Source organism: Oryzias latipes, chromosome 5 (genome assembly GCF_002234675.1).
Source record: "Oryzias latipes chromosome 5, ASM223467v1".
Lineage (NCBI taxonomy): Eukaryota > Metazoa > Chordata > Actinopteri > Beloniformes > Adrianichthyidae > Oryzias > Oryzias latipes.
In genome coordinates, this window is record NC_019863.2 from 19,068,692 (window position 1) to 19,094,213 (window position 25,522).

Below are 25,522 nucleotides of genomic sequence, written 5' to 3' on the forward strand. Positions count from 1 at the left end.
ATATGCTTGTATAAACATATTTAAAGTACACAAGTTGTTATTTTTATTCTATGTAAGGAAATTATCTTTATTTCTTTTTATGTTTCTTAATAACCTTATCTTAACAAGGCTTGAATGTTACACATCACCACATTAGGATGGAACATAAAGTTTGTTCTCTATAAACAGTAATGATATTCAGGCATCCGGGCACTGGCCTGAATCTTTCACTGTTCATGTGGTTTTATTGGGTTTCTCTCCAGGTTATACTGAATTAAACTTGACAAATTAGAAAGGCATTAGGAAAAAATATATTTAAGATGTGAAAAGCTGCATGTTTAAGTCTTCTGCCTCAGAAGAGACTCCAGTAAACAGAAACATTTAACCCCTGTCCTGTTCTTCAGAACAGATAAAATTAAACATTTTGAACTGGCTTTTACATGTATAAAGCAGTAATATTGAAGACATGTGTCCTAGTTTGGTGATTTTACAGGTTCTTGTGAATTCAGCAATCAATATTTGGCTTTTTTTTTTTTTTTGCAGACTGGTTTGGAATAAGTCCTTAGGTTGGATTTTTTATTTATACTAAACGTAAAAAAAGATAGCATGAACTAAGAAAAAGTTTTAATAAAAACAAAAAAGTAAATCACCAGCAATCAGCAGTGCCTTGCAAGTCTCACACGAGCAACAAGCACTCCTCCATGCAGATTTCTTTTTTGTTACAACCAAGTTCTCTGATGAGACGTGGATGCTCAAGAAGCAATCAGCCTTGAGTCTTTCAGTCCATTAAGTACACAACTGCATACACACAAACAGGACATTTGTGAGGGCGCACTTTGCATTGTTGTTGTTGAGCGAGTGTGTGCTTGTATCTCGCTGCTGATGAAAACCACCATGCAGAAATGACGTCTCTCACTGGGAAGCAGGCATCACACACTCCAGCCTGCCACCTCCACCTCAAAGTTGTGTGTACGCTGGATAATCCCCACCGAGCACACATTTATTAGCCGAAAGATTGAAGCAGTGGGCGTCCCAGGAAGAGAGGGAACGGGTGAGCAGCTGAATCATTTTTCTCCATTATTTTGATGAGTTTCTTAGAGTCTATTGCAATAAACCGCAAAGCACTTGGGTGATATTTTTAATTTGTTGGACAGTTACAGAAATAAATCACAGCCTGTAAAAAGGTGCCAAAGCATAGAGGAATCAGGTAAAAACGGCAAGAGATGACCATTTCAACTTGTCTTTTTTCAGTAATACTATAAAACAAAAAAAACGCAAACATGAAAAACTATATGAAATTTAAAAATGTTCAATGTTCACAGCATGCTGTCTGAAAAAAGACATGAAATCTGGTGTTTTTCTCTCTTGTACTTGTGGTTTTTTGGCTCTTTGACCTTTTTTTCTGTTGGTGCATGTGCACCTTTAGCTTGGCTCCAGCCGCAGCACGAACAGCCTCAAACAGGCAAAGGTTCAAAGACAGCTGTCTGCAGCATGTGCCCTGCCTGTACATGGAAACCCCTGAATTAAAGCAGCTTGAAATGTCCAATAATTCTTTAACCAAGCTGATGGGCTGGGGATTTCTTTCATTCCTTTTTCATTAAAGTTAGTACCCGAGGGTAAAGTTATAATAGGATATGAAAGAGAGAAGGATAGCTTAGGGTGGTCCATAGATCAGTCGAAATCAGAGTAGAAGAGAAAAGAGAAGTAAAGAAAATGTTTAGCTTTTTAAACAGAAGACAAAACATAGACAAAGAATTGAACATTTTTTCATTTGTTGCCATGCTAAAACTGACAAGAAAAGAAGCTCCTTATGGAAGTTTTAGTTCAAACGAAGTTGATGTTATTTCCTAAAACGGAGAAATGGTTCAAAGGAATCATTTGTCAGAGAAAAAACTGACTGCAAAAGCTGTTGTATACTTAGTAGTAGTGTGTCCTCTATTTCCACAATGATGTTTTTGTAACTATTATAATGATCCTCTCTTTTCAGAGACTTTTTTTTTGTTTGTTTTTTTGAGAACGCAATGCTACGTTCACACCAGGCATGTAAAGCATATTACAGAATACGCTAAATGCCGGTTCCTAAACATGCTTTTAGCTTATGGAGATCACACTGGACTGTCATTAACCGATACTAGCTCATGTTCCTACAGTTGTACGTTGCAAATCTTGGTTCTAAACGTTTTCTTTCACAGCTCTATTCCAATAGATGAAAGGCTTATCATAGTTCCGGCCAGGCACCAACCGCTATCATTAATTTTTTTTCATGATCAATTTTCAACTTGTTGTCATTTTCGTGAATATGAGGGGCGCCATCCAGACGTCGCTATCAAATCAAAGTCCCTGATCGGTCAAAGTTGAACTGGTTTAACTTTCAACGCATGTTCTATGGACGTACGTTTTATACGTAGAGCCTGAAAACCGTCCTAATAATTAACATAGTCTCTTAAACACGGAAGCCAAAGCGCCTATTTAAATGCATTTATCTAGCGTTCAAACTATACTTAAAACAAATAAGACTCACATTACACTCAGCCTTAACATTATAAGTCTAGCCACTACAAAATGGTTAAAGAGGCTGGAAATGACACCAGTATTCTCTTTAAAATGAAGTTTAGAATGACTACATAGACATTGGGGAATAAATGATTGTTTTTCATAGGAATTCACATGTGTAATAACGTTCAGGCCTTTTCCTATTTCAAGAACTCTTTCAAATCCGACTCATTTTTTAATTAAACTAAGAAAATGGTCTGAACTGAATTGGGCTGATGTGCCTGAACGTTAACACCTTTGATGTCAACAGTAAAGAATAAGAACCTGTGACACTAAAAACTATGATTTAAATGTATTTTAATACATCAACTTCAAGCTGATACATACATCCTATTTTGTGATCATGTTTTATGTGTTCTGCATAAAAAGATGGTTTATCTTTCTACATCTTAACCATATCAGTTAAAATTCCTGAAAGTCCACCCCCCCCCCCACCCCCATCTCAGGTAATGAAGACACCAAAGCTCCTCAGATGTGTCAAAGACTGAAACTGATGGGATTGATTGCCAACATGCGAGGCGGCGAAGCCTTCGGTGTGGCTGTGACATATGGCCAGAAGGCCGCATCCATAAACTCCGTGATTTAGCTTCAACCGCCACAGCTTCCCGGGATGAAATCTGATCTCTGAGCTCAAATACATCACTTTGTGTTGCTGTGTACATCACTTCCTGTCAATGAGCAGAGGGAATACTGTGCATCAAACCCACTGTTAGTTGAAAAGAGGGCTTTGGAGTATTGCCTAATATGGTATTGCAGCCTCAGTTACAATGTTACGGTGCAATATGTTTGCAGTAATTACTTGAGTATTTCTAAACAGAAATTTTCTTTTTGTCAATTTTTTTGTTCACATCTTTCATCATTCTTCTAAACAGATCAAAGGACGTTTGTTAAGATAGATGTGGCCACTTTTCTCGATCTTTTCTTTTTCCGTACTCCTTTCAACTTTCTCTCAGTCTCTCACTCATTAAGCATCAATCGGCCCAGTAAACTCCTGACCGTCACCGACTCATTACATCCCTAACCTGCCACCACCAGAAGAAAAAATGCTCAAAGCTTCACTGATGTTTGCTAGTATCATTGTCTGTGACTTTTTTCTCTCTTTGTTTTTCTGAAAATCTCCAGCAGCTATTTGTGGCGTTTCTGTGCTAATGAGAGTTCTGTAACAATGTCCACATGAATGCAATAAGCTCTCCTTTGAGAAAGGTCACTGACGAGGAGCGTGAAGGAGCCATACCGCCGCACAGACAACAATTACCACTGAATGTTTTTTCCTCACTTTGCTGCTATTTGCGGTCTTCATTAGCCATCTTTGTTGTTAAAGCTGTTTTCAAGGGAGGGAAGGGGCGTTTGAGAGAAGTTTCAGTTAAATTCATGAGCTTTTTTTTGGCAATTCTACCTGCTTTCTTTGGATAACCAACCCGAAAATCTTGTTTTCTGTCTTGTTTTTCGTGATGTTTTTTTGGCAAGTCTTACAAAGCCACAAACTGACACTCTTTACCAAAATACAATTGTAAAATAAAAGTTGTTTTCTATGTAACAAAAGATAAAAAGTTGAACTAGAAATCCAAGAATGCCTCCTTTAAAGTCCCACTCCACTCATCTATATTTTCAAAGCATTCCCAGTTGTCTTAATTATGATTATTCTGTTTTTAGCCAAAATTAATAAACCTGTGTCATTTTCTGAAACATAGTTTCTGCAGAGCGGCAGGAGTTCATTGGAAATTCCCCTCTGAGTTGTCGCCGACTGTTTTCCAACTGCCTTTTTTCAACTGCTCCTGAGTCACAAATATTTGAAAAAAGAAATACACAAAAGTGCAATTTTAAGCTTTATATATATATATATATATATATATAGTGGGTCTGTAAGTACAATGTCTGTGGTATTCATTATTCTGTATAGCATTTGTTTCATTTCGAAAATGCCATTAACCAAAATGTCACAATTTAAGACACAGCTTTAATATTTGGATTGTTTCTTATTTTATTCAAAATAAATTAAATATGTATATTTTACCTTAACAAATGTGTTTTACACTGAAATCTCTGACAAATTGTTTTAACACTGTTCATGTAAGGTTAGGAAACCTCATTGAAACCTCTTTTTATTAGGAGAGCAACACTATAATTATCCCATCCTTTCTTTTCTCATTTTCTATCTTTACAATTTTTCTTACATTACTTACTATTTTTAATAAATCAATAGTTTTTAAGCTAATTTTATACAGAAGCTTCCTATTATGAAAACCAAAGAACATAAAAACCTGTTATAGTTTAAAAGTTGTTTATAGTTTTAAAATCTCTTATCAATTGTTCACATTACTGCTGCAGCTGTGTTGGAGCACAAATGGTAACCCGCTTTTCTTTTAAATTCTAACAATTTGGTGAAAAAAAGATATCTCTGGCGGGTTCGTTGAGGTGAAAACCCCAAATTCTATCCTGAGAGTTTAGGATTAATACATTTAGCCATATGACAACCTCTTCATTTTCCCTGATTTCGGAGTTAAATGTGTTTTGGTAGTGAGGGTGGAGCACACACCAGGCCAGTGCATGGCAGGACAAGAAGAATAAACATGACTGACACAGTAAAGAACAGCACACACACTCATGCTCCACCTCAGTCCACCTTTCTGCCAGGACATAAAAGTACAGCACCGCATGACTGATCAGAGACATGGTAAAGAGGCAAAGACAGACCATATTTCTCTTTGATCACACAGCCAGGCTTCTTCGTGAGAGAATCTTTAAAGATTGTGTGGAGCTGACCTCTCCTCTGTCACAACAAGTTTGCTTCTTTGGCTTAAAGGCAGATTGTTGCTTTCACGTTCCATTCACTCAGACAGCGAGAGAGTCGATGACCCTGAAAGAAAAATTGCAAAGACTGCTCTTCAAAGAGGATTAGGACCACCACCTCCGGGAACATAGTGAACTACTTTTCTTTCTTTAATATTCTGAGGTATGTGGCTAAAGAAAGCATGAAGAAATCAGGCTCATAATAACCTTCTTCATTTGAACAGGTGAAATTCTATAAACCTTCAAGTGCTCACTCCAAGTCTTATTGTTTATTTGTAACTGCCTCACAGAAGCAGGCTTATTAAATTCAGTACAATAAATTCAGAAGAGCTGGGGGGGGGGGGGGGTTCCAGTCTATAAAACAATAAGCTGATGATTAAAAAAAAAGTTACATATAGACAAAAGCACTGCATGCCTGTTGCTAGGCACAGTGGTGGAAGGGTGATGGTTTGGGCTTATGTTCAGCCACAGGACCACACAGTGGCTGGTTCAATCTTAAAATCTAAACTAGTATCCAACTAACACACATTTCACTAATTGCATCTGCCCTGTGCAACTACAACACAAACCCATGATTTTGAAATGATTACAGCCACTATTCCATTCCAAATCTAATAACCATTGATATTATTGTGTAGTGGTTAGCATTTCTGCCTCACAGCTTATTCAAGTACCAACTGGGACCTTTAGTGTGTTCTCCTCATGCATGTGTGGGTTTTATCCATGCACTAGGCAAAAAAGTCAAAAAATAAGCCATGTAGGTCAATTGGCAACACTATATTGTCCCTATATGTGAATGTGAGTGATTGTATAGCCCTGTGGTGTACCCCACCTTCACCCAGTAGTGGTTATGATAGGCTCCAGCAACCTCAAAGGGAATTAGGTGGATGGATGGATGGATGGATGGATGGATGGATGGATGGATGGATGGATGGATGGATGGATGGATGGATGGATGGATGGATGGATGGATGGTAAAGATTTACAAAAAAACTGCTTTCAATTATGGGCACCACAGGAAGCTCCGCCAGTTTCTGAAAAGACAGTAAAATACTACAACAGTTGTTTTTCCCCACTTATAAATGACTGATGGCGTAATGCTCACTTTAATCCTCTTTGGCCAAATTTTTCCTTAAACTCCGTCAGAAAAAGTTTTCCATGAAAAACACAACATGCTCAAAGTCACACAGGCCTGAAATGAAATGTTCACACTGATTTATGTGATGAAAATTGGTCCACTTTTCAGCATGCTGTGCTGTTGACTTCCCATATCAGAAATGCAGTTTTCAGCTCTGATCCACTCTGTTCACTTCCACTGCGTTTACATGAAAGCTTAAAGTGAATCACAGAAAATCGAAGCTTCCCTGGTCATCAAATGAGTGAAACTGTCCTTCACTTATCTCCACTCTTATCTGTCCTCTACCACCCAGTCGACCCTTCAATAATCACCTATGCTTTTGCACTATATATATTTTTAGCGGCATTCCCTGCCTCTTGCCAATCTCTGCCTTTTTCCTTTCATCTAGCAAAAATGAAATCAAGAGAAAAAAAAAAAACAGAAGAGTTTATGATCCCATTTAAAAGGTTCTTGGCTGAAGTATAAATTCACCCATGTGGACATTTCACAATACTGTGTGTTTCCATTGATGGTTCAAGAAGAAAAATGTTTTTTTTTCAGTCAGTGTTTAATTCATGAAATCAACAAACTTTTAAAACAATGCTTAAAAATAAAAATCTTTTTTAAAATTCTCTCAAACATATTTCACAGATGAACCCTTCCCCTCAGTTTTCCCATCTTAACCCCCTGCCGTCCCCATATATAGAGAAACAAGCTTGTTGCCCTGGAAACGAATCAAAGAAGTCCACATGGGCCAATTACCAAGAAGCACAAATTACAGTTGGACTCGTTCCACTTAATGGGCTTCATCCTGTCTGCAGTTTGGATGCTGTTCTCATACAGGGGATCCACTTGACCATCCCTCTTGACCAACTACAGCAGTTGTTAACTCAGGAAGAGTCTTGTGTTCTTGCGCAGTGTTTGTGATGCACGTGCGTGCTTGTGCTCTCTCTTGTGTTTGATGTGTGTGCTGAATGTTTTGCTCACAACCAATACCCCGTGTGAACACCATGCACTTACCAGCTGCTCCTCGCGTCTTAGATGCCAAAGCGATTGGCCCAGTTCACTGTAGCCAGAGCAATCTCACCCCATGGAGGAAATAGGAGGGGTAAGGGAGCATGTGCCACTGAATCTATCCATCATCTGGAGTAAAATATCAGGTCAATTAAAGAGACAATCCAGATTGTTTTTCTGTCATCAGAGCATTTGTTATTTTCTTTCAGAGGAGACTTGAGGTTTCATTACAGACCCTGTACTGGTGTATGGATGTTTTTGTCCACCACTGCACTCTTATTTCACTTCAAAAATGTTTCCTGTAGACACGTGTGTTTCAGCTACCTGTTACACACTCATTGATGTACCTGGGTTTAGACTGTGTGCATGGCAGGAATAATGCTAGCTATCAGCCAGCGATGGCTGCATCCTGTCCAGACTAGAAAAAAAATAAAAATATTTAATTTTAATGCTTTTGAAAATACAAACCCACATCAATGTACAACTTTTAAACAACTTATAGAGGGAATATTATCTTCTAATGCTGCCTTTCCACCAAAAGTGATTTGCATGGCAAATTCACATCCACCGCCTCTGTTTGGATGCACGATGAATTCGCTACTGGATGCTTGTCCAAAAATGTCTTCATAAACTTGACACTTCCACCGCATGTGGGAGGAGCTACTGTCCAACCTTTTCAGTGTCATCGCTGCATGAAAGAATTGACTGTGTATCTCATTTAAACTCATGGCAGACACTGATCAGGTTTATATATTTTAAAGAGCTCTACAAAAGCATAAAAAATTGTTTATTAATCAAGTCTCTGTGACAGGATTCTTCTTAGCAGTAAATAAATAAATCACTCTAAAATAAGATGACCAAGCCAGCAGACTCCAGATTTAAAAAGAATGGGATTTCATTGATCCCAAAACAATAATCAAAGAAAGAATACAACGATTCTGGGAAAGCCTGCTGCCACCACTGCAACCAGTACTGCTCTCCCCCCAACTGGGAAATGTTGCCCCATTATAAAGGCTTAGCCTCTTCCACAGGCCAATTACCCAAACACTTCCTTAAAACAAAGTCCTGCCTTAGATCCTGCCTTAAATCCTGGAGTAATCCTAACCCCTAAAATGTACAAATATTTAACAAAAAAAGATAGTAACAATTGAAATGCAGAAATCGGTTTGAAACGAAAACAATTAGACAGAAAGGGAAACAAGCAAAAAAAAAAATATTCTGACATGTGAAGTTACTTCTTGTTTCCTGTGGATATGTGTGCTGATTTATACAATGCTCTTGTTTGGCTGTTTTTGGAGGGAAAATTAGATGGTGAATAAGATTCTGTTAAAACTAAGTGTGCACCCTTAGAATGAAACAAAATCTGAAATGTGAATGATTTGTTTGCCTGGGTGTGTGCATGTGTCCGGTGAAACTACAAACTGCTACCGTGCTGGGAGAAAAGAGACAAAACAAACAATTAGGCGCTTTCCTGCAACTTGTGACGCTACTTCGTCAGTCTCCATGTCTGGGTTCACGAGATCAATCAGAGATTCTCCCAGTACGGTGAGGTTTACCATCTACTTCAGGAGCTCCGTCTGAATGATGGCCGCTTTCAGCAATACTTCTGTCTCCTTGTGACCCAGTTTGATGACTTGCTGTCCCAGCAAATTAGGTCACCTTTTTTATTATTGTCTCCAAACAAATAAGAAAAACAACAAATTTCAGGAGTTAGAGCAGGTAAGACATGGATGTGTGCTTCAAATCACACAATCCTTAATGGCAAAATGGCAAAAAAAACACAATCCTGATATCAAAAAATGTAATAGAACTGCCATTCATAACTTTGGTAAGATTCCTGTTTTTGTTGTGTAAAAGAAGATCCAGTAAGTTTCTTATTCCCTCATGAACACACTTTTTCCAATCTAACAACTCAACTCCTTCTCCAACAGAGACACACACTCATCCCTAGTGTTACTCATCCTGCCAGCTCACAGCTTTCTGAAGTGTTGATTACAACCGCTACACTGCGGCTAAATCACAAAAAAGTGTTTATAGATGTTAATGTGTGTGTGGGCGTACACAAGCGGCAGTCACATGCATGCAGATGTACGTGTGTGATTGCACTGATGCCTGCATTCAGAGATTCCCTGACTTTGAACAAATGTATGTTTTGGATTTTTGTAGGTCAAAGTTTAGTCAGCATGTGCATCACTTTAAATATGTGCTGAATAATCTCACTTTGTTTTTTTACACATTTTCATGTCTGACACTGGTTTTTAAGCAGTTCTCACTTCATGTCTCAGGCAAGCGCACACTTCACACCCCTCTACCCCCTTCTGCTTCCCCATGACAGACCTGTGACAACCCCTCAGAATAGATGCTTGTTACTAGGAAGATTTTAGGTGTTGTTTTAGTATCTAGGTAGAATGAGCTGGATTTGTTTTGCTAATTTTTAGCAATTTAGTTTCTATTTTGGTTTAGAAACGTCTATTCAACTTCTGTGAAGTACTTTTAAAAGCCCCTGATTGCTCTTTAATTTTTGACACTTTTTTTCAACACATTTATTTTTAATTTAGCTTTTCAAATCAAATCCAGCTGCAATGGAAAGGAACCAGTTCCACCAAAGGTTAATATTAAACCCCCTCAGGGCAGCATGCACTCCCATAAAATAGAGAATATATACAGGCTGGGTGAAATGCTCAAGGGCATCACAGCAGTAGATAATGAAGAGCTACAGATAGTGTCTGTATGCCGCTTTTGATGTGTTTTCGTGGTACTTCAGTGGTGATCTGGTATCCAAAACTTGTCTCATTGCTTTGACTGATATTGTCATAAAGATGCGTTTTAACTTGGGACAAAACATGTGAAAATGGCCCACTTGTAACATACAGGCATTAAGTATTGAAAGATAAACTGTCTCCCTAACACTATTCAACGTAAATACAGAAATCTTTCAGTTTTTTTTGCTTTGGTTTCCACTTAATACCTACAAAATAGGTTGGCTGATCTAACAAGTCATTAGGGATTCATTGAACTTTGTATCCCCTTTAGTCGGTTTTCCAGCAGTGAACAGCACGAGATTGTCTTTAACAAAAAAGTTTTCATGCTCATGTTTTCACACATGCAACACATTTTCATCATCTTTTCTCTTTGCTTTTAATAGATAGCCAGCTGTGACTTTACAGTGGTTTACAGGTAGGCCATTTTAGACAAAGTTTAGAAATGCAGCATCGTGTAGAAATTGATGTTAAACCAAGCTAAAATCAACTTAAAACCTTTTTTTTTCTTCACCTTTAGAAAGCAGATGTAGCAGAAATTAAGTCTGTTTAAGAAATTACAGAATCCGGAACTGAAGTGAATTCAATCAAGTTCAAAGTGTTCCAAAAAAAAGACCCACAGAAGAATTATATCTCACATTTCAACAGAGCTGGTGGGTTCGTTACTTCCTTGAATTTTTTTAACTTCCTCACAAAGAAAATTATAGAACTGAAAAATAACAAGAGAATGGAAATGAGCAGTTAACCTTGTCAACTTGATACCTGTAACTACAAACTTTTGCCTAATTAAATGGACATTTGGTACTAGTTCATAAAAAATATATAAGTGACTCAATCAGAAACGCTATTGCAAATTTGCAGCTCAAACACTTTGAATTCATTTGCTCACAGGTCAAAAGACCCACTCCAATGAAAATGGTGTTTCTAACATGCTCTTATTGAAATGTTCTCATGATGGAGGACATATTTAAAACATAAGCTTAAATTGCATATATAAATATGTCTTTATTAAATTTCTATGAATCAGGAGGAGTTAAAAAAATGACATTGGAAAAAGCTTGTAGGTGTGACCTAGAAGCTCCCTGCTCTGCTTCATTCTTCATTTTCCGAGCTGGTTAAAAACTGTACAGCTGGAAGGCTCCAATATTACTTGTAATTTTCGTCAGGAGTTAGGTTAGGGGTTAGGTTGGGGTTGTGAGGGGCTGTAAGCTAGGAGTATAAACAGATAGATGACGGAATGTAGGGGTCAAAGGTCCCGCACACAATTCAGAGGTTAATTTCTAATAAACTACTGCCGCTCTGCAGAAACTGTTGAGTTGTTTGATTTTGTCTAAAAATGACATAACTATAATTAAAGGAACACTTTCAAAAGATGATGGGACTTTAGGGAAATTGCTACTTCTGATAAAAGTTGCATGTAGGAAACACAATGAACCAAGTTTGAATGAGACTGTAACAGTTCATTCTCTATTCCATTTTACTGTCTTGCACTTAATCAAACTGCCCATTCAGAGACAGCATGCTCCAGTGTTCCCTGCATACTTGCCATAAAAGTGGGTCTAAAAAAGCCTCTCATCCTAAGCCTCAGTTTCACTACCAAACCATTGATGTTTTATGATTTCATTTTTTAAAACAAAACTGAACTTGGGATTACTAATGTTTGCTTCTGCTTATACGTGTTTACAAAAAGACAATGGATCTATGCAGAGCAATAACATTGGAAAGCCTGGAAAAAGGCATTAATTCTACAGAATGCATTAGTGATGAATAGATAATATCTGAAATTTGCAGGGTTTCTTTGAACTGGTGTAACAGTGACAAACAAAGTAAATTGTAAGAAAGAGAAAACCCAACAATAGCATTTGAGCACACCTGTGTCCTAAGATTCCTTTTTAAAGGAACTTGCACAAGATTTACATGTGCAAATTTATGCCTGCAAAATATGATTTTTAAGTACATGACAAAGTGCCTAAACACAGATGACACTTATTTTTTAATCAAACAAAGTCGCAAATGTATTAACATTGAATTTAATATTCATTTTCATCTCTCTGAATTAATAATAGATTAATTCAAACTTAAAATAGAGAAATAAAGCATATACAAGAGGAACAGAGGGATCAGTTTAGCATTTAATGTTGTTTATACTCTTTTTTCCTGGTTGAAATAAGTGAATAATGGTACTTTCACAATAGCCGCTTTTGTAAAGTTTTTTTGTCTGTGTTAAATTTGCCGCTTTTATTCAATCAGTGCAGACGCTCAGTGTTATTATTTTACTGCTTTAATGACAGACTCTGATGGCCCACAAAAGAGCTGCATTGTTGTCAGCCTGCATAATAACTGTCTTCTTAAAAAAAAAATCAAAATCCACTAAGCTGAACTGCAGCAATATATTTTAAACATTAATTGTCTTTTAGATCGTCAAAAGCTTTTCTTTAATGAACAAAGGAGGCCTAAAGTTGATTTTAAAGTTATTTCTGGTATAAAAGACTCCCAACAAAAACTGTGCCATGTGTGTTGATTGATAGGAAGACAGCTAAATAGCAAACGTCTATCAAATTGGCAAACTGAGCATGAAAAAGGCAGTATTTAAACATGTTCAAAGTTATAGGATTTTTTTTTCCTCTTTTAAAATTTGAGAGAAAAAAGAATTCCTCTTAAGTCTTTATGAGAGGATTGTTTCAGTGTTCAACTGTTCTTGATTATTTCAGAAAATAAATTATGGAGAAAAATGTGTCGATTAAATCGTTCTTTTTTACTAACATTATTATCATCCTCTAAATTCTATCTTTAAGAGTATATGAAAAAAAATTAAGAGGATAACAGATAATTAGTTTGCAACAGTATTGTTGAAACAATCAGTTTTACTGGAATCCATAAAAGACAACTGAAGAGCTAATACAAATTTCTAGGAAATTCTTTATGAGCTAAAAAAAAAATGTTGCACCTTCCTGCAACATTTATTTATGTTGTAAATTCATAATCCTTCCCTCCATTGTGCAAAGCAATAACAGCCATACTTGACCACAAGTTTGAACCAGCAGCCGCCACTTTGTGACATCATGTCAGTGGTGCATTTTCTTTCAGCATGATGAAGAGAACTCTTTGACATTTGCAGACGTCCCAAATATATCACAAAAAAGCAGAGGAAGCGTTTTTAATCTGCTGTTCTTAAAATCTAAAACTGTCAGGTTAGTTTAAAAAAGCTGCAGATTGATTCAGTCAACATGCCAGAGAGAAAAAGTTTTGTGACACGACGGATTATGAAGCAACAGAACCCATAAACTCAGAAGTTTGTCACAAAAATTTGGAATTTGGGAAAAAGTTTGACATTTTTTGTCAGTCATTTAAAACAGTGAGACTTGTATACCATATAAACCTATTGATTGAAATGATAAGTAAATGAGATGTCAAGTGGAAGAGGAAAGACACCAGACCCAACAATGCGGGTGACCAGAAGGCAACTAACAAAGCAACCTTGGTTTCCCTTTCACCAACACAGTACCACAGGCTGATCTCCACACCACAGCAACAAGGTTTTCTAACCAATGTGCTAAGCTAAAAAAAACAAAAACAAAAATGACAGGGATGACACATTTGTCTGAAAATCAGAGAGCTCTAATGCTATGCCCTGCGAAGGGGCAAATCAGATTTAAGAGGCATCTGGCTGAAAAGTGCTGTATTGACTTGCAATTTCAGCAGGCTGTAACTGGATACCTTATTTGTCCCCACATAAAAAAAGTTTGAAGAGTTTAATGCAGAAAGAATGTACTCCCTTAAGTGCACATTTGCTACTCGGCTCTGGAAAATGACAGCTTACTGGTATCAGCCGAATCAGTATATATCCAGCAGGTGAATTAAAAATCAATTTTTATGGAGCAACACATTAGCCAACACTCACATTACCATCCCTCACATAAAAGACATTCTTTATAAAGATTCAGGAAAAAAAGAAGCGAGGATGCAGTTTATAACTTCAAGTAAATTAAGTCTTAATATAGTGCTGTATTATTGCCAAGACTCACATTATCATCTGCCTCCCTTAAAGCAGAAAGTAAATGGAATGAGAGGAAAAGTCAGGAAAGATACTAAAGGAAGATTTACAGACTTCCAATAATTCCAAAGACCATCTTTATAAGGTAACATTTTAGCCAACACTTACATTATCATCCTTCAGGTGAAACTATTATTGAGGAAAGATGAGAATAAAAACAAAGTGAAAAGAACCAGTTGGGATTGTGTATGAACCTCTACAACAGCTGAAAAAACGATATTATAGTAAAAAGGATTTGAATCGCCATTTAAAATAACGGACAACTAAAACTCTGGATCAATGAAGGAAAAGTTAAGTTAAGTAAGGGATACTGTCCGATGAAGTGTCCATTATCAGAAATTAATGGACAAAGCGGAAGCCTCTGCTTCACGTCAGACAGTTGCTTTTGCAAAGTCAAGTAATTTCTGATAAAAGACACCTCGAAGACCATTATCCCACTTATACCATGGTCACAAAAGAAATAAATATTCAATCAGTTTTTAGTACTTTATCCTTGTTATTTTTTTTCGGTTTAGATCACTTTTTTTCACAAAAAAGTAGACTATTAGTGAAAAATAGTCCGCTTTTTGTGACACTTTGTGTCACAGTAGTATGGCAACGCGCTGAGCCGGCATTGACCTCGACTGCAGCAGCAAACGAAGGGCTGGTCTTCACGATACGTTACAAGAAGCAGCATTTCAGAGAGAAAGTTCACCTCTTACCGCTTGTTTTTGTCCAGATGATGAAGCAAAAGTGTGTTTTAAAGAAGCCAGCGCAGTGATATAGAACACATAAGATATGTGACCGGAACTTCTTTTTTCGGCGTACATTATCCCTGCGGATGATTACTTTTTAATTCACACCCAGCAGCCAATCAGAATCAATTATTCACCCAGACAATGGGATAAAATAGGATAGGACTCAATCTCACTAGGGAGATTTAAAGTAGTTATCTTCAATACATAAAACCAACTCCCTGAACAAACCTTCACAGAACTGTTTTATTAAAATTGAAACAAAAAGAATAAAGCATTATCAAGTGCCTCTAGTCATTATTAGCTGGTAGCCATACATTTGGAGAAAAAACTTCATTTAAAATCTTTTGTTTTCAACATTATTTTGAAAGAGTATTTGTTTATTCAGGTAATTTCTTGGTTATTTAGCTATGCAATGTTCTGTTAATGTCAACCCACAAAATTTTATTCAAAATAAGATTTAAATCAAAAGCTCAAGTTAGTTCTAGGTTTGTGGCTATAGGTCAAGTTACTGTTGCATGCGTCAATGGTAACAAGGTTTTGGCACTTAGATAGCCGTCTCAACCATAGTTCATTGAATTAGTACAAGTCCAGATCCTGTAACTGCAAATTGTGCCTACTGGTGTGATATTGTGTTTTGTTTTTTCTTTTTTGTAAGACCAAACAACTTCTAAGATGACATATTTCTATTCAAGCCATTTACAGATGCATTTCTGGGCTTCACCTTTATGTTTTTGTTATATTTTAAGACAGAAGAGCCTCCCCCAAGTGTTAAAACACCCAAAGGTTGCAAGACTGAATCCTGTACAATTTAGGTCCTTTCATAAAGGATTGCATTCCTGCATTGTATTGGCGATGCATGACTGCAAGCAACTAAAGCAATTTAAAAAAGAATAGTGATATACTTGAGGATTGCTTGTATGCTAAAACAAACTGTAATGATCAAGTTAGTGTGCAAAGAAAATTTTTTGAGAGGAAAGTCATTTAAAATCAGTGACAGAAGGCACAGAAGTATGAAGGACACAAACACCCAACAGGTTAAAGGAGTGAGTGAACAACCAACCCGTTGAGTGTCATTTGCTGAAAAAGACATGGGCATAGAGAGAAATTACTCAAAAAGCAGCCGGTGATAAATTGTTCAAAAACCTTGAAAAGTACGGAAAGCGCGAAGATACGGGAAGTGAGGACTCAAAGGGAACGTGTTGGGGTAGAATAAAATAGAGGGGGAGGCAGAATGATGAAATCAATCATTATCAAGGCCATGTCCTCTCTGCACACTGAGCAAAGAGGCGAGATTGTTTCGGCTCGCCGCTTCAGTCTAATCTTCATGGAGTTTTCTAGAAGGTTCCACGCTAGAGAAGGCAGGCAGCACCACGTCATTGGTAAACTCCCAAGAGCCTCCAGTTTGTGTGAAAATAGGGAAATAAGTCATTTTCAGCAACTGACGGCCAGGTGCTGCATTGAGATGGACTTTGTGGAAATTTGGTGAAATTATTAAACTAATGCCATATTTCGAATACTGGTTCAAATTCCATTTGAATGGTTTGCCATTGTTGATGACTAATTAGCTTAACACTACATAAAATTAATGAGCTTATAAAAAAATGACACTTTGGCTTCAAGTTTGAAATTGCAGTTTTGCACCTGTGTGCTTCATTAATCTGTTTTTGACTCAAAAGGTGGCTTTTTTTATTTGTTTGTTTTTTACTTTAGTATGTGGAGTCAAACTGTCAGAAAACTGTTTAAAGGTAAAAGGAGATGGACACTTCGCGTTTCTATGTGTTGACTTTTGAAAAACATCTCATATGAAATTGCACAGAAAGTTGCAAAGATTTAGCTATTTATTGCAAAAGCTTTAAAGAGCTGCTAAAGAGTATGAACTTAAGAAAAATTCTCAAATCTTTCTACATCCATACACCAGAAAAAGAAAGTGATTGCCATGTTGAAATGGCTGCTCTAAACGGGTTTTCGGGCACGCTGGTGAGGTCTGAGCTGGGCCAGAGATGCTAACTTGAACAGACAGGTGAACACAGAAGGTGTGGAGACAAACACACAGCTGCCCACACACACCAGCACCCCCAGTAGCCAGCAGGCTCTTGAACATCTGTCATACCTGCCTGCTCCAATCTCGTCACACACACTCAAACAAACACACATGCACAGATCGCGCAAATGGTTGTGACAGCTCAACGGTGTGCCACTAGCACAAAAACACATGTTTCTTTCTGCTGTGTGTTCCATCCAAACACAGTGACCACATGCTCTGGTCTCTTTCACTTGAAATCAACTGCCTTTCACCCCGCTCAACATGTTTTCTCAAGGCCCAGCTTTAATGTCATTCATACTTTATTCTTTTCTGTCCTGCCCGTTTTGCATTCAACAATTGTCTGTCTTCTTTATGCTTTTTCTTTAAAACACTTTTGTATCATCTGATAACTGCAAGAAATCGTTTTAGTTTTAGATCTTTTTATACCAACAGGGACGCGGGGAATGTTTGATCCTTTTTCATCTTTTAAGCGACACAAAAGCAGAAGAGTAGAAAACAGATTTTCAGAGTCCATTTAGGCAAAATTGATGCTTCTTTTTCCACATGAGTTTACCATCCAGTACTGTTTCTGCTTCATCAATTGGTCAATTCAAAGCCACACCTTAGGGACACTAATGTCCTGTTCCTGTGTGCCCACTTATAGGGACCTACATCACAGCAGAACCAAGGATCAAGGGGGGGGAACTCTGATCCCTGGCAGAAAAATAAAGTAACAGACAAGGCTACACATCTGCTTTTACTTTTGATTCATGTTTGCTCAATCACAGGAGTTTCAATGGCCTTCGTCCATCGTAGATTTGCCTTGTGCACTACCTCTGGAGGCAAATCAAAGGCAAACAAAATATTATTCCGTTGTGGAACGTGTCATTTCATAGTGTACAGAGGCCATATTAAAGATGTGTCAAAGATGGAAAGGAACTTTATCATGTAGGAGGCTACAGATTACAGATGTACCCAGTGTGGGTCAGCCAATTTGCTCTAAAAAGCTCACAAAGGCATGTAAGCTGATTCTGTTAAATATTAGTTTTTTAAGGCTTTTAATGACTTCTCTATATATTTCTAGACCTAAACATGAGGGTAGATTTCAAGTCCCTCTGTGTTACACACTGCCTAGTTCCTTTGAGTATTGGGACGATAAAATGTTGCTGATTGTATGCAAAAGAAGTCCTAACGAGGTAAAAAAATCCAAGCATGTGCACGCACACACGCACAAACAAAAGAGGCTGCCTGGAATCTGATGGGCTGTCACTTAATCAAATGAACTGTCACTTGTGTCCTTACACCCCCGCTGGGAACCTCATTATCGGCCATGATTGCCCCCAGTAACCCCCTCCTTCGACTCTTGCACTTCAGGTCTCCCTCAGCTCTGGTTCTTGGCATCGTAATTATCATCAGCGTTGATTTGTGCTTCTTTTTCATCAAGAAGTAAAAACATGCTGCTCCCTCCTCCTTTTTTGTTCATTTACTCATGATCCTCTTTATTTACTTGTTAGGCTTTTAGGACTTTGGCTTAATCCATTTAAACTCAAATAGCACGAACCTCTTGACTGAACAGATTTAGATTTTTTAGGCCATCATCAATTGTAGGAACACACAATACAGTGGGGCAACAAGGTATTGTGTATGCCCCAATTCTTCAACTTGTTCCAATCAAGCAAAAAATTGAAGTCTATAATGTTCATCAAATGTACACTTCAACTGTGAGAGACAGAATGTAAAAAAAGGATCCAGAAAATTCACATGGAATAATTTTCAAATAATTTCTTTGTACAATTGTGAATTTTGTAATATAATTCTGCTTACAATGACTAAGAAAAAAGTTTCATCCAGGTCTTCACCAGGTTTACAGACACTGTAGCAACCATTCCTTCATGCTGATGTTCTTAAGAGCACCAATGTTTTGGGGCTGTTGCTGGGCAACACATCTTGTTCTGTCTGCATTTCAACTGGATTGATATTTGGAGACAGACTAGGCCACTCCAGAACCTTTAAATGCTTGTTACACTACCCGGTTAGTGTTTTATTGTCATAGTGGAAGATTGAACCATGTTTTGTCCTCATTTCTCGTACTTATGGAAAGATGTTACCTTTGAAAAAGTAACCCCAAAGCATGATGTTTTTCTACCCTCTGCTTCTGAGTTGGTATGGTGTGCTTGGGATGCTGCTCAACATTCTCCCTAACTGAAATTTGTGTTGAGATAACACAAAAAAAGTAAAGAAAAATTCTACACACACAAAAAATGGGTGCGACAAGTTTACACTATTTAATTGTGTTAATCTTACAAAACATATTTTTCAGTGCATAGAGTGACATTTACACCAACAAAACCTATTTTGGTCTCATCTGACTACAGAACCTTCAACCAACCCTCCTCTGGATTGCCACAATGGTTTCTGGCTGGACATGTGCTGATTTAAGCAGCTGTACTTTTTTAGCAATGTGGGATCTAAATCCATGATTCGGTGTGTTACTAAATAAACATTTATTACTGCAGTCCCAGATTTCTATAGGTCATTGACCAGTTCCCCCATGTGGTTCTGGACTGCTTCCTCACCATTCTCAAGATCATTTGGACCCCACCAGGTCAGATCTTGCATGGAGCCCCAGGTGGAGGGATATTGTCAGTGATCTTGTTTTTCTTTTATTTTCTAATTACTCCTCCAACCGTTGATCTGTTCTCACCGAGCTGCTTGTTCCTTGTAGATTAGTTCATCCCATTCTTATTCAGGTGAACACACTTATCAATTGGTTTCTTAAGACATTTTTTTGGTCTTGGTCATAGTGGAGAGGTTACAATCAAGTTTAAGGGTGTGGTAAGGTGTCTTTTAAACAGGTGTCATTAATACAGGTAATGACTGGAGAACAAATCTTAAAGAAACGGTAAGAGGTGCATGTTGGTAGGAACTAAATACTTAATTTCTGCCCCATTTTACAAATACATTTTTTTGAAATCATACAATGTGTTTTTTCAGGTTTTTGTTTTTAAATTCTGTTTTTCACAGTTGAAGTGTACCAACGATGAACACTACAGACTTCTCATCTTTTTAGATGGTCCCTGACACACATACGTCACCTACCTCATCAGCACTGACTGCACCTCCCACCAGTCCTCTAGTGCTGTTAAAAATTTAAGTAACTGTACTTCAGTCACTTTATTCTCTAGTCACTTTATTCTCTCCTCATTTTTTTACTTTTATTTTTTATACTATTTATATTTAGGCCTTTTCTATTTATAGTTTGTTTATTGTGCAATTTGAAGGTGTCTCCCCGTTTAACTGAAGATGAAGAGAAAACGCAATTTCAATTTCTGTGTATGTGTCAACATTGTAGATCTTGACAAATAAATTTACTTGACTTGACTTGATAACTTGCATCAAGATAAGCAAAAAGAAACGTAACCGAAAATAAAAGCTAGAATAGAAAATTGAAAAAATCTGACCTGCACATTTAGTCCTGGTGACCAACGGTGGACCTGGGGGTCCGGTCCCTCCTTCTCCAGGTCTGGAAAGTAAGACTTTGATCTCATACTCCACATCTGGATCCAGATGCCCCAGTTTGTAAGTGGGGGAATCAACCACGTGGGTCTCTGCCCAGTTCCCTGCAGTAGTACGATACTCGACTTCTTTCAGGATGATGGGCCCATCTCCAATGATGCTGTTGGCATTGGGTTTTATCCAAAGGTAGGTGGCGCCAACAGCAAGAAGCTCTGGTGGTGCAATGGGAGTTGGTGGAGCTGTGAAGTTGAACAAAAAGATCGGTCAGTTTTTTTTCCCCACTAACTCAAGCTTATGTGGGGTATTGTGTTTTAACCTTTGAAAATTTTAACTTCATTTAAAAAAACAAACATATAACTCCGTTTTGACAGTAAACCCACACCCCTTTGTACTCAAAGAATTCCTAAGAAAAACCCACAAAACTTTCAGCCTATTCAATGGTACTGCAGTATATGGTATCCATTCATTAATATGGCGCAACCCCCCACCCTCACCATGTTTTATTATGTGTATTGCACTTTTTCATAGATCTATGGCTTTTTCTAAACAGAAATACAACAAACTAATAAAACATTCCGTTTGAATTTAAATTCTCAGTACCATTATCAGCATGAGAGCAAATGCCAGTGTTATTATTCAATTAATATCCAGCTGTGTTTCAAAATTATAGTAAACTTTTATCTTGTAAATGTGTTGTGTGTGAACAAACCAACGATTGAAGACAAAAGTTGATTTTATCATCATGGGCACAGTGTTACTGTTACAGAAAGTGTATTATAAACAAGTTTTTATCTTTCTCTGAACTGTAAAGATTTATAGCAATTAGCACATAAAGATGCCTCAACAAAAGAATATACCAGTATATATAACAATCAATCCATCAATCTGTTGACACTTATATTGCCATTTAACTTTTGTTGTTTTAGAATAATGGCCTCCGTCCGGTGACCCTCAGTAGCAAAAATCCTAAGTATATGAAGTAGTGAAATTTTTATTTATTTATTTATTTTTACATGTTTAGTTGTGCTTCGTTATCAGCTGTTAAGTTTTCCACCACAACATTTCAGCTTCATGAGTTCTTATTGTCTTTAGTCTCTCTTTGAATTAATTGCGCCTGAGTGAATTGAAATTTATGGCTTTAAGTATTCCTCACCAGTTTTCACGTCTTTTGTCAAATTATGTTTAGGTTTTCTCGCCATCATCTTTTAGGTTTATTTAGTAAATGCATTTCTGCCAACAAGCCGTGCCTCACGTATGTGAGTCCTCCACAAACCAAGCCAATACTGTGTAAATCATACACATGGTTGGTGTCAAAATTAAAAACAAACATCTAAAAACATATGAACAACTTAAGAAAACATGCAATCTCATACAACCATATTTTGGAGAAGGGAGAACACATTTTTTAGATTCTTCAACACATTTTACAGAACAAATGCATTTGATCAACTTAAAGAGTTGGTGTGTTTAAATGAATTTATGAAAGCTTCAGCAGCAGATTGTCTATAAAAGTGACTTGTTGTACATGGTTTACAAGGCAGACTTTAGGATGTAACTCTGATGAATAAACAAAGCTGCGCCTGCTCCGTGTCATAAATCTGAAGCAAACTCTGTTAAAGAGCAGCAGGAGCAGATGGAAACAATGACAAGAAAATTAATTGGATTCTTCCTGTTAGTCATCAGACTCGCAGTGCCACTGAGCATCCAGCTCGTCAGAGTAAACTGTGGTGATTACCGCGGACAGCTCCTACTTCCCTGACAGCCTCAAAATCAGCACCTTGGACAGCAGTTGTTACACAGGGCATTGCTAAGTGAGGAAAAAACTATCTGAAGACACATTCATGTATGTATATATGAAAATAAAAATGAACATTTTTATAAGGTCAACCTTTTTCCATTAAAATTTGCAAAGATAACTAAATTATCTAGCCTCTTGAATTAAAAAGAAATTGTACTTTTTCTCATCAGTTAACAATCCAAATGTAACTCTCTATTTAAAAAAAAACAAAAAAAAGTTAGATATACGTAATGTCTTAGACACAATAGTTTGGTGTAACCCTTGTGCTATCCTAGGCAGTTTAACATTGGGAGTTGGGTCATTTAGACCCACTAGACGGTGCGCTGAACCTTTTTTCTTCAATGATGTGTGATATTCACTGGTGTCCATGGATTACATGAAATCTTTCCACCTTCATCCACCTTTGTCATGGTAGGGAGAACACGTCAATGTAAGGGTGTGGTCATCTAAGATAGCACAAGGGTTAACAAAAACATTGGCTTTCTTTTTGTTTTCTTTCACTAGAGGGCATATGAACTTGTTTTTTTCTTAGAAGACCTTTGGTTTTCAAAGAACTGATCACTATAATAAGAAGTTCATTACCAAAAAAAGGAAAATATATTATTGAGGATATCCTAAGGTCTTTTAAATTAGGACAACTTAAAGAGTCATTAAGATTTTGAAGTCTTGTTTCTCTCTGTGTGGGACGCATTTTCTTCTCTTCTGTGACAGGTGCTTTTTCAGTCGACAGCAGCACTTTGTCTGCTAAGAATAATGGTCGCCTGATATCTGAAAGCAAAGACCCTGATCTTACTCTGCAAGTATTTTACTTTCCTTCAAGGTTGCATTAGAATATGTATGATGTCTGAGAGGCCAATGAATCAGCTGTCACTCACCAAACTCATACATCTTAACTATATGGAAGCTGCTCGTCTCTGATGTGTGTATTTGTGGGTGTAGAAGGAGGAGTACTGATTTAAAAAAGTCCACAAAAAGTTTGTGAGCTTGGTTTTTTTTTTTACAATTTTAAAATATTACTGATTAACTTTACCACATTAGTAGATTGATAGAATTCAAAACCATGTAACAAAGTAGGACCGACAGTTTATCTGAAAATAAAAATAGGGTTCACTTTTAAATGTGATTTATTCTTGTTGTATGATTCTATATCTGAAGTTGATGCCATTTCAGTCCCTTAAACTAAACTAAATGTGTGGGGGGTGGAGTGGTTGTGCGTGTGACTGTGGGAACTGGATTTGAGGTTTAGTGCCTAGCCCATTTTTTATTTTACCAAATGATTGCAATTTTTATTTCAGTTAAAAAAGAAAATTTTATAAAGTGGATTTTAGCATACTTTACCTGGTCTAAATATTTTCTCTAGGACTGTTGCAACAAGGCAATTTTGTGTCTGGATGGAAATTAAAGGTCTAAACATGCATCCGTGTCATATAATTTTGTAACTCGATTGGGGATGAAACTGTATGTTATGTTTTTACATTTTTGCAAAAAAAAGAGCTAGAAAAAAAACGCTCATTTTGTGGATGTTTTTTTTAAACTATTTACTTGTTTGGTCTAAGTGCTGGTGGTATTATGATTTTTTATTTTTTAGATTAGAAGAAAAGGATCAATAAATGTTGAAACCATCTCTAAGATTTGTTTTAAGCATGGGAAAATAAATAAATAATTATATATATAAGCATAATCAAATAAGAACTGTAACAAATGCAAGTTAAATATTCCTCTGAGTGCTGGAAAACAGACCAGACTCTTCATTAACATCATCATTTATATTCAACATCTTCTCCCGATGTTCCTCTGCAGGAGGAAGGAGTAAAATCACTCAATCGCTGCCTCCACCCGCCTGTTTTTGGACCCTATTCCTCGTTCTCTCCCTCTGCCAACTCATTTACAGCAGCCCACCCTGTGGCACACAACCTGGCCCCCGTGATGTCACAATTCCTCCCAAAGACATTTCTAATTAAATTAGGAAGAGCTGTTTGAGGGTGTGGGTGGGGGGTCACAAGTTTCCACATATCCAAGATACACTTACAGGTTTACCATCATATGCTAAGGTTTTGAGACACATGCCCACATAATAAATCAACTTCAGTAGGCATTCACGTTTTGATGCAGCCTGACGCAAAGACAGTAAAGACACACTGAGGCTACCACCGGCTACAGTCGACCATCACACAGAGATGCTAATGAACTGTGAGAGTAGACAGGCAGATAGAAAGAAGAAGAAAGGCCACTTGGAGAATAATTAAAGAAGAAACTGCCGTGCAAGAAAGATTTGCCCAATTAAACACTGAAAAAGGTTCAAGGGAAACGAGAAAAAAAATTGGCAAGGAAGAGGAAGAGAAGCTTGAACTGAAGCAAAAAGTGGTGAGCGGACAGTGTTTGAAAAATAGATGAACTTGGGTGAAGGAAGGAGGATCTGATCAGAGCTCTAATCTTTTTCAAAAACGTAGCAGGGCAGTAAGACTCTGAAAACTGCTTTAAGCATTACAACGAAATGCGACTGTTGCCTCGGCTACAACTAGTTAGCCTAAAAGTCTGCACAAAATACACCAACATGTGCTTTACTCTGTGCTTGTTACCAGTTATAATAGGTTGGAATATTACTGTTGATTTATCTTGTTAATTATCCCTAAACCGAATTTCTCCGTGTCAAAACCTAATCAACTCATGTTTATTGCATCAACTGCCAAGAAGTTACGATGTGTCAACGCTCATGTCTATGGCGTTAAAGGGTTAAAGGACATTTTAGAAAGAAAAGTGTAAACAATATATCACTAGAAGAAAATCTGCTCCTGGCAAACCAATCAAGTAAGATCTGGGAAATACAAACATCATCACCTAAAACCCACAAACAAGAGTTTTATCTTCACTTGAAATTGTTCAGAAATTTAAACTAAAACTCAGGGCCCCACATTGTGTCGCACGTTAACTGTTCATGAGAAACAGAAAATAAGCACCTTTGTGCCCATAAAGGTCTGAGCAAAAGAATCTATGTTCAAGCAGAAACCTGGCACACAAAAAGATTTTACCCTCAGTGTCTTGGGGCCTTGTTGTTGGATGATGCATTGCACAGTCAAAAGTGACTTGTGTTACGGCACACAGAGGAAACAAAGTATGTGCATTATCTTTTTTACTGCAGTGTCTTAGGATCCCTCCACGGTGCTTGGAGAGGGCTCCCTGTA

The 25,522-nt window shown here is 37.4% G+C and overlaps 1 protein-coding gene across 8 annotated transcripts in view; it reads right to left on the bottom strand.

Moving 5' to 3' along the window:
* Positions 1 to 25,522, bottom strand: part of LOC101158188 (receptor-type tyrosine-protein phosphatase T) — a 313,387-nt gene that overhangs the window by 203,854 nt on the left and 84,011 nt on the right. For all 8 annotated transcript variants that reach the window (XM_020703319.2, XM_020703318.2, XM_020703317.2 and 5 more), the window contains exon 8: positions 20,488 to 20,781. In XM_020703319.2, coding sequence (XP_020558978.1) covers positions 20,488 to 20,781 — 294 coding nt within the window. The remainder of the gene's footprint in view (positions 1 to 20,487; positions 20,782 to 25,522) is intronic.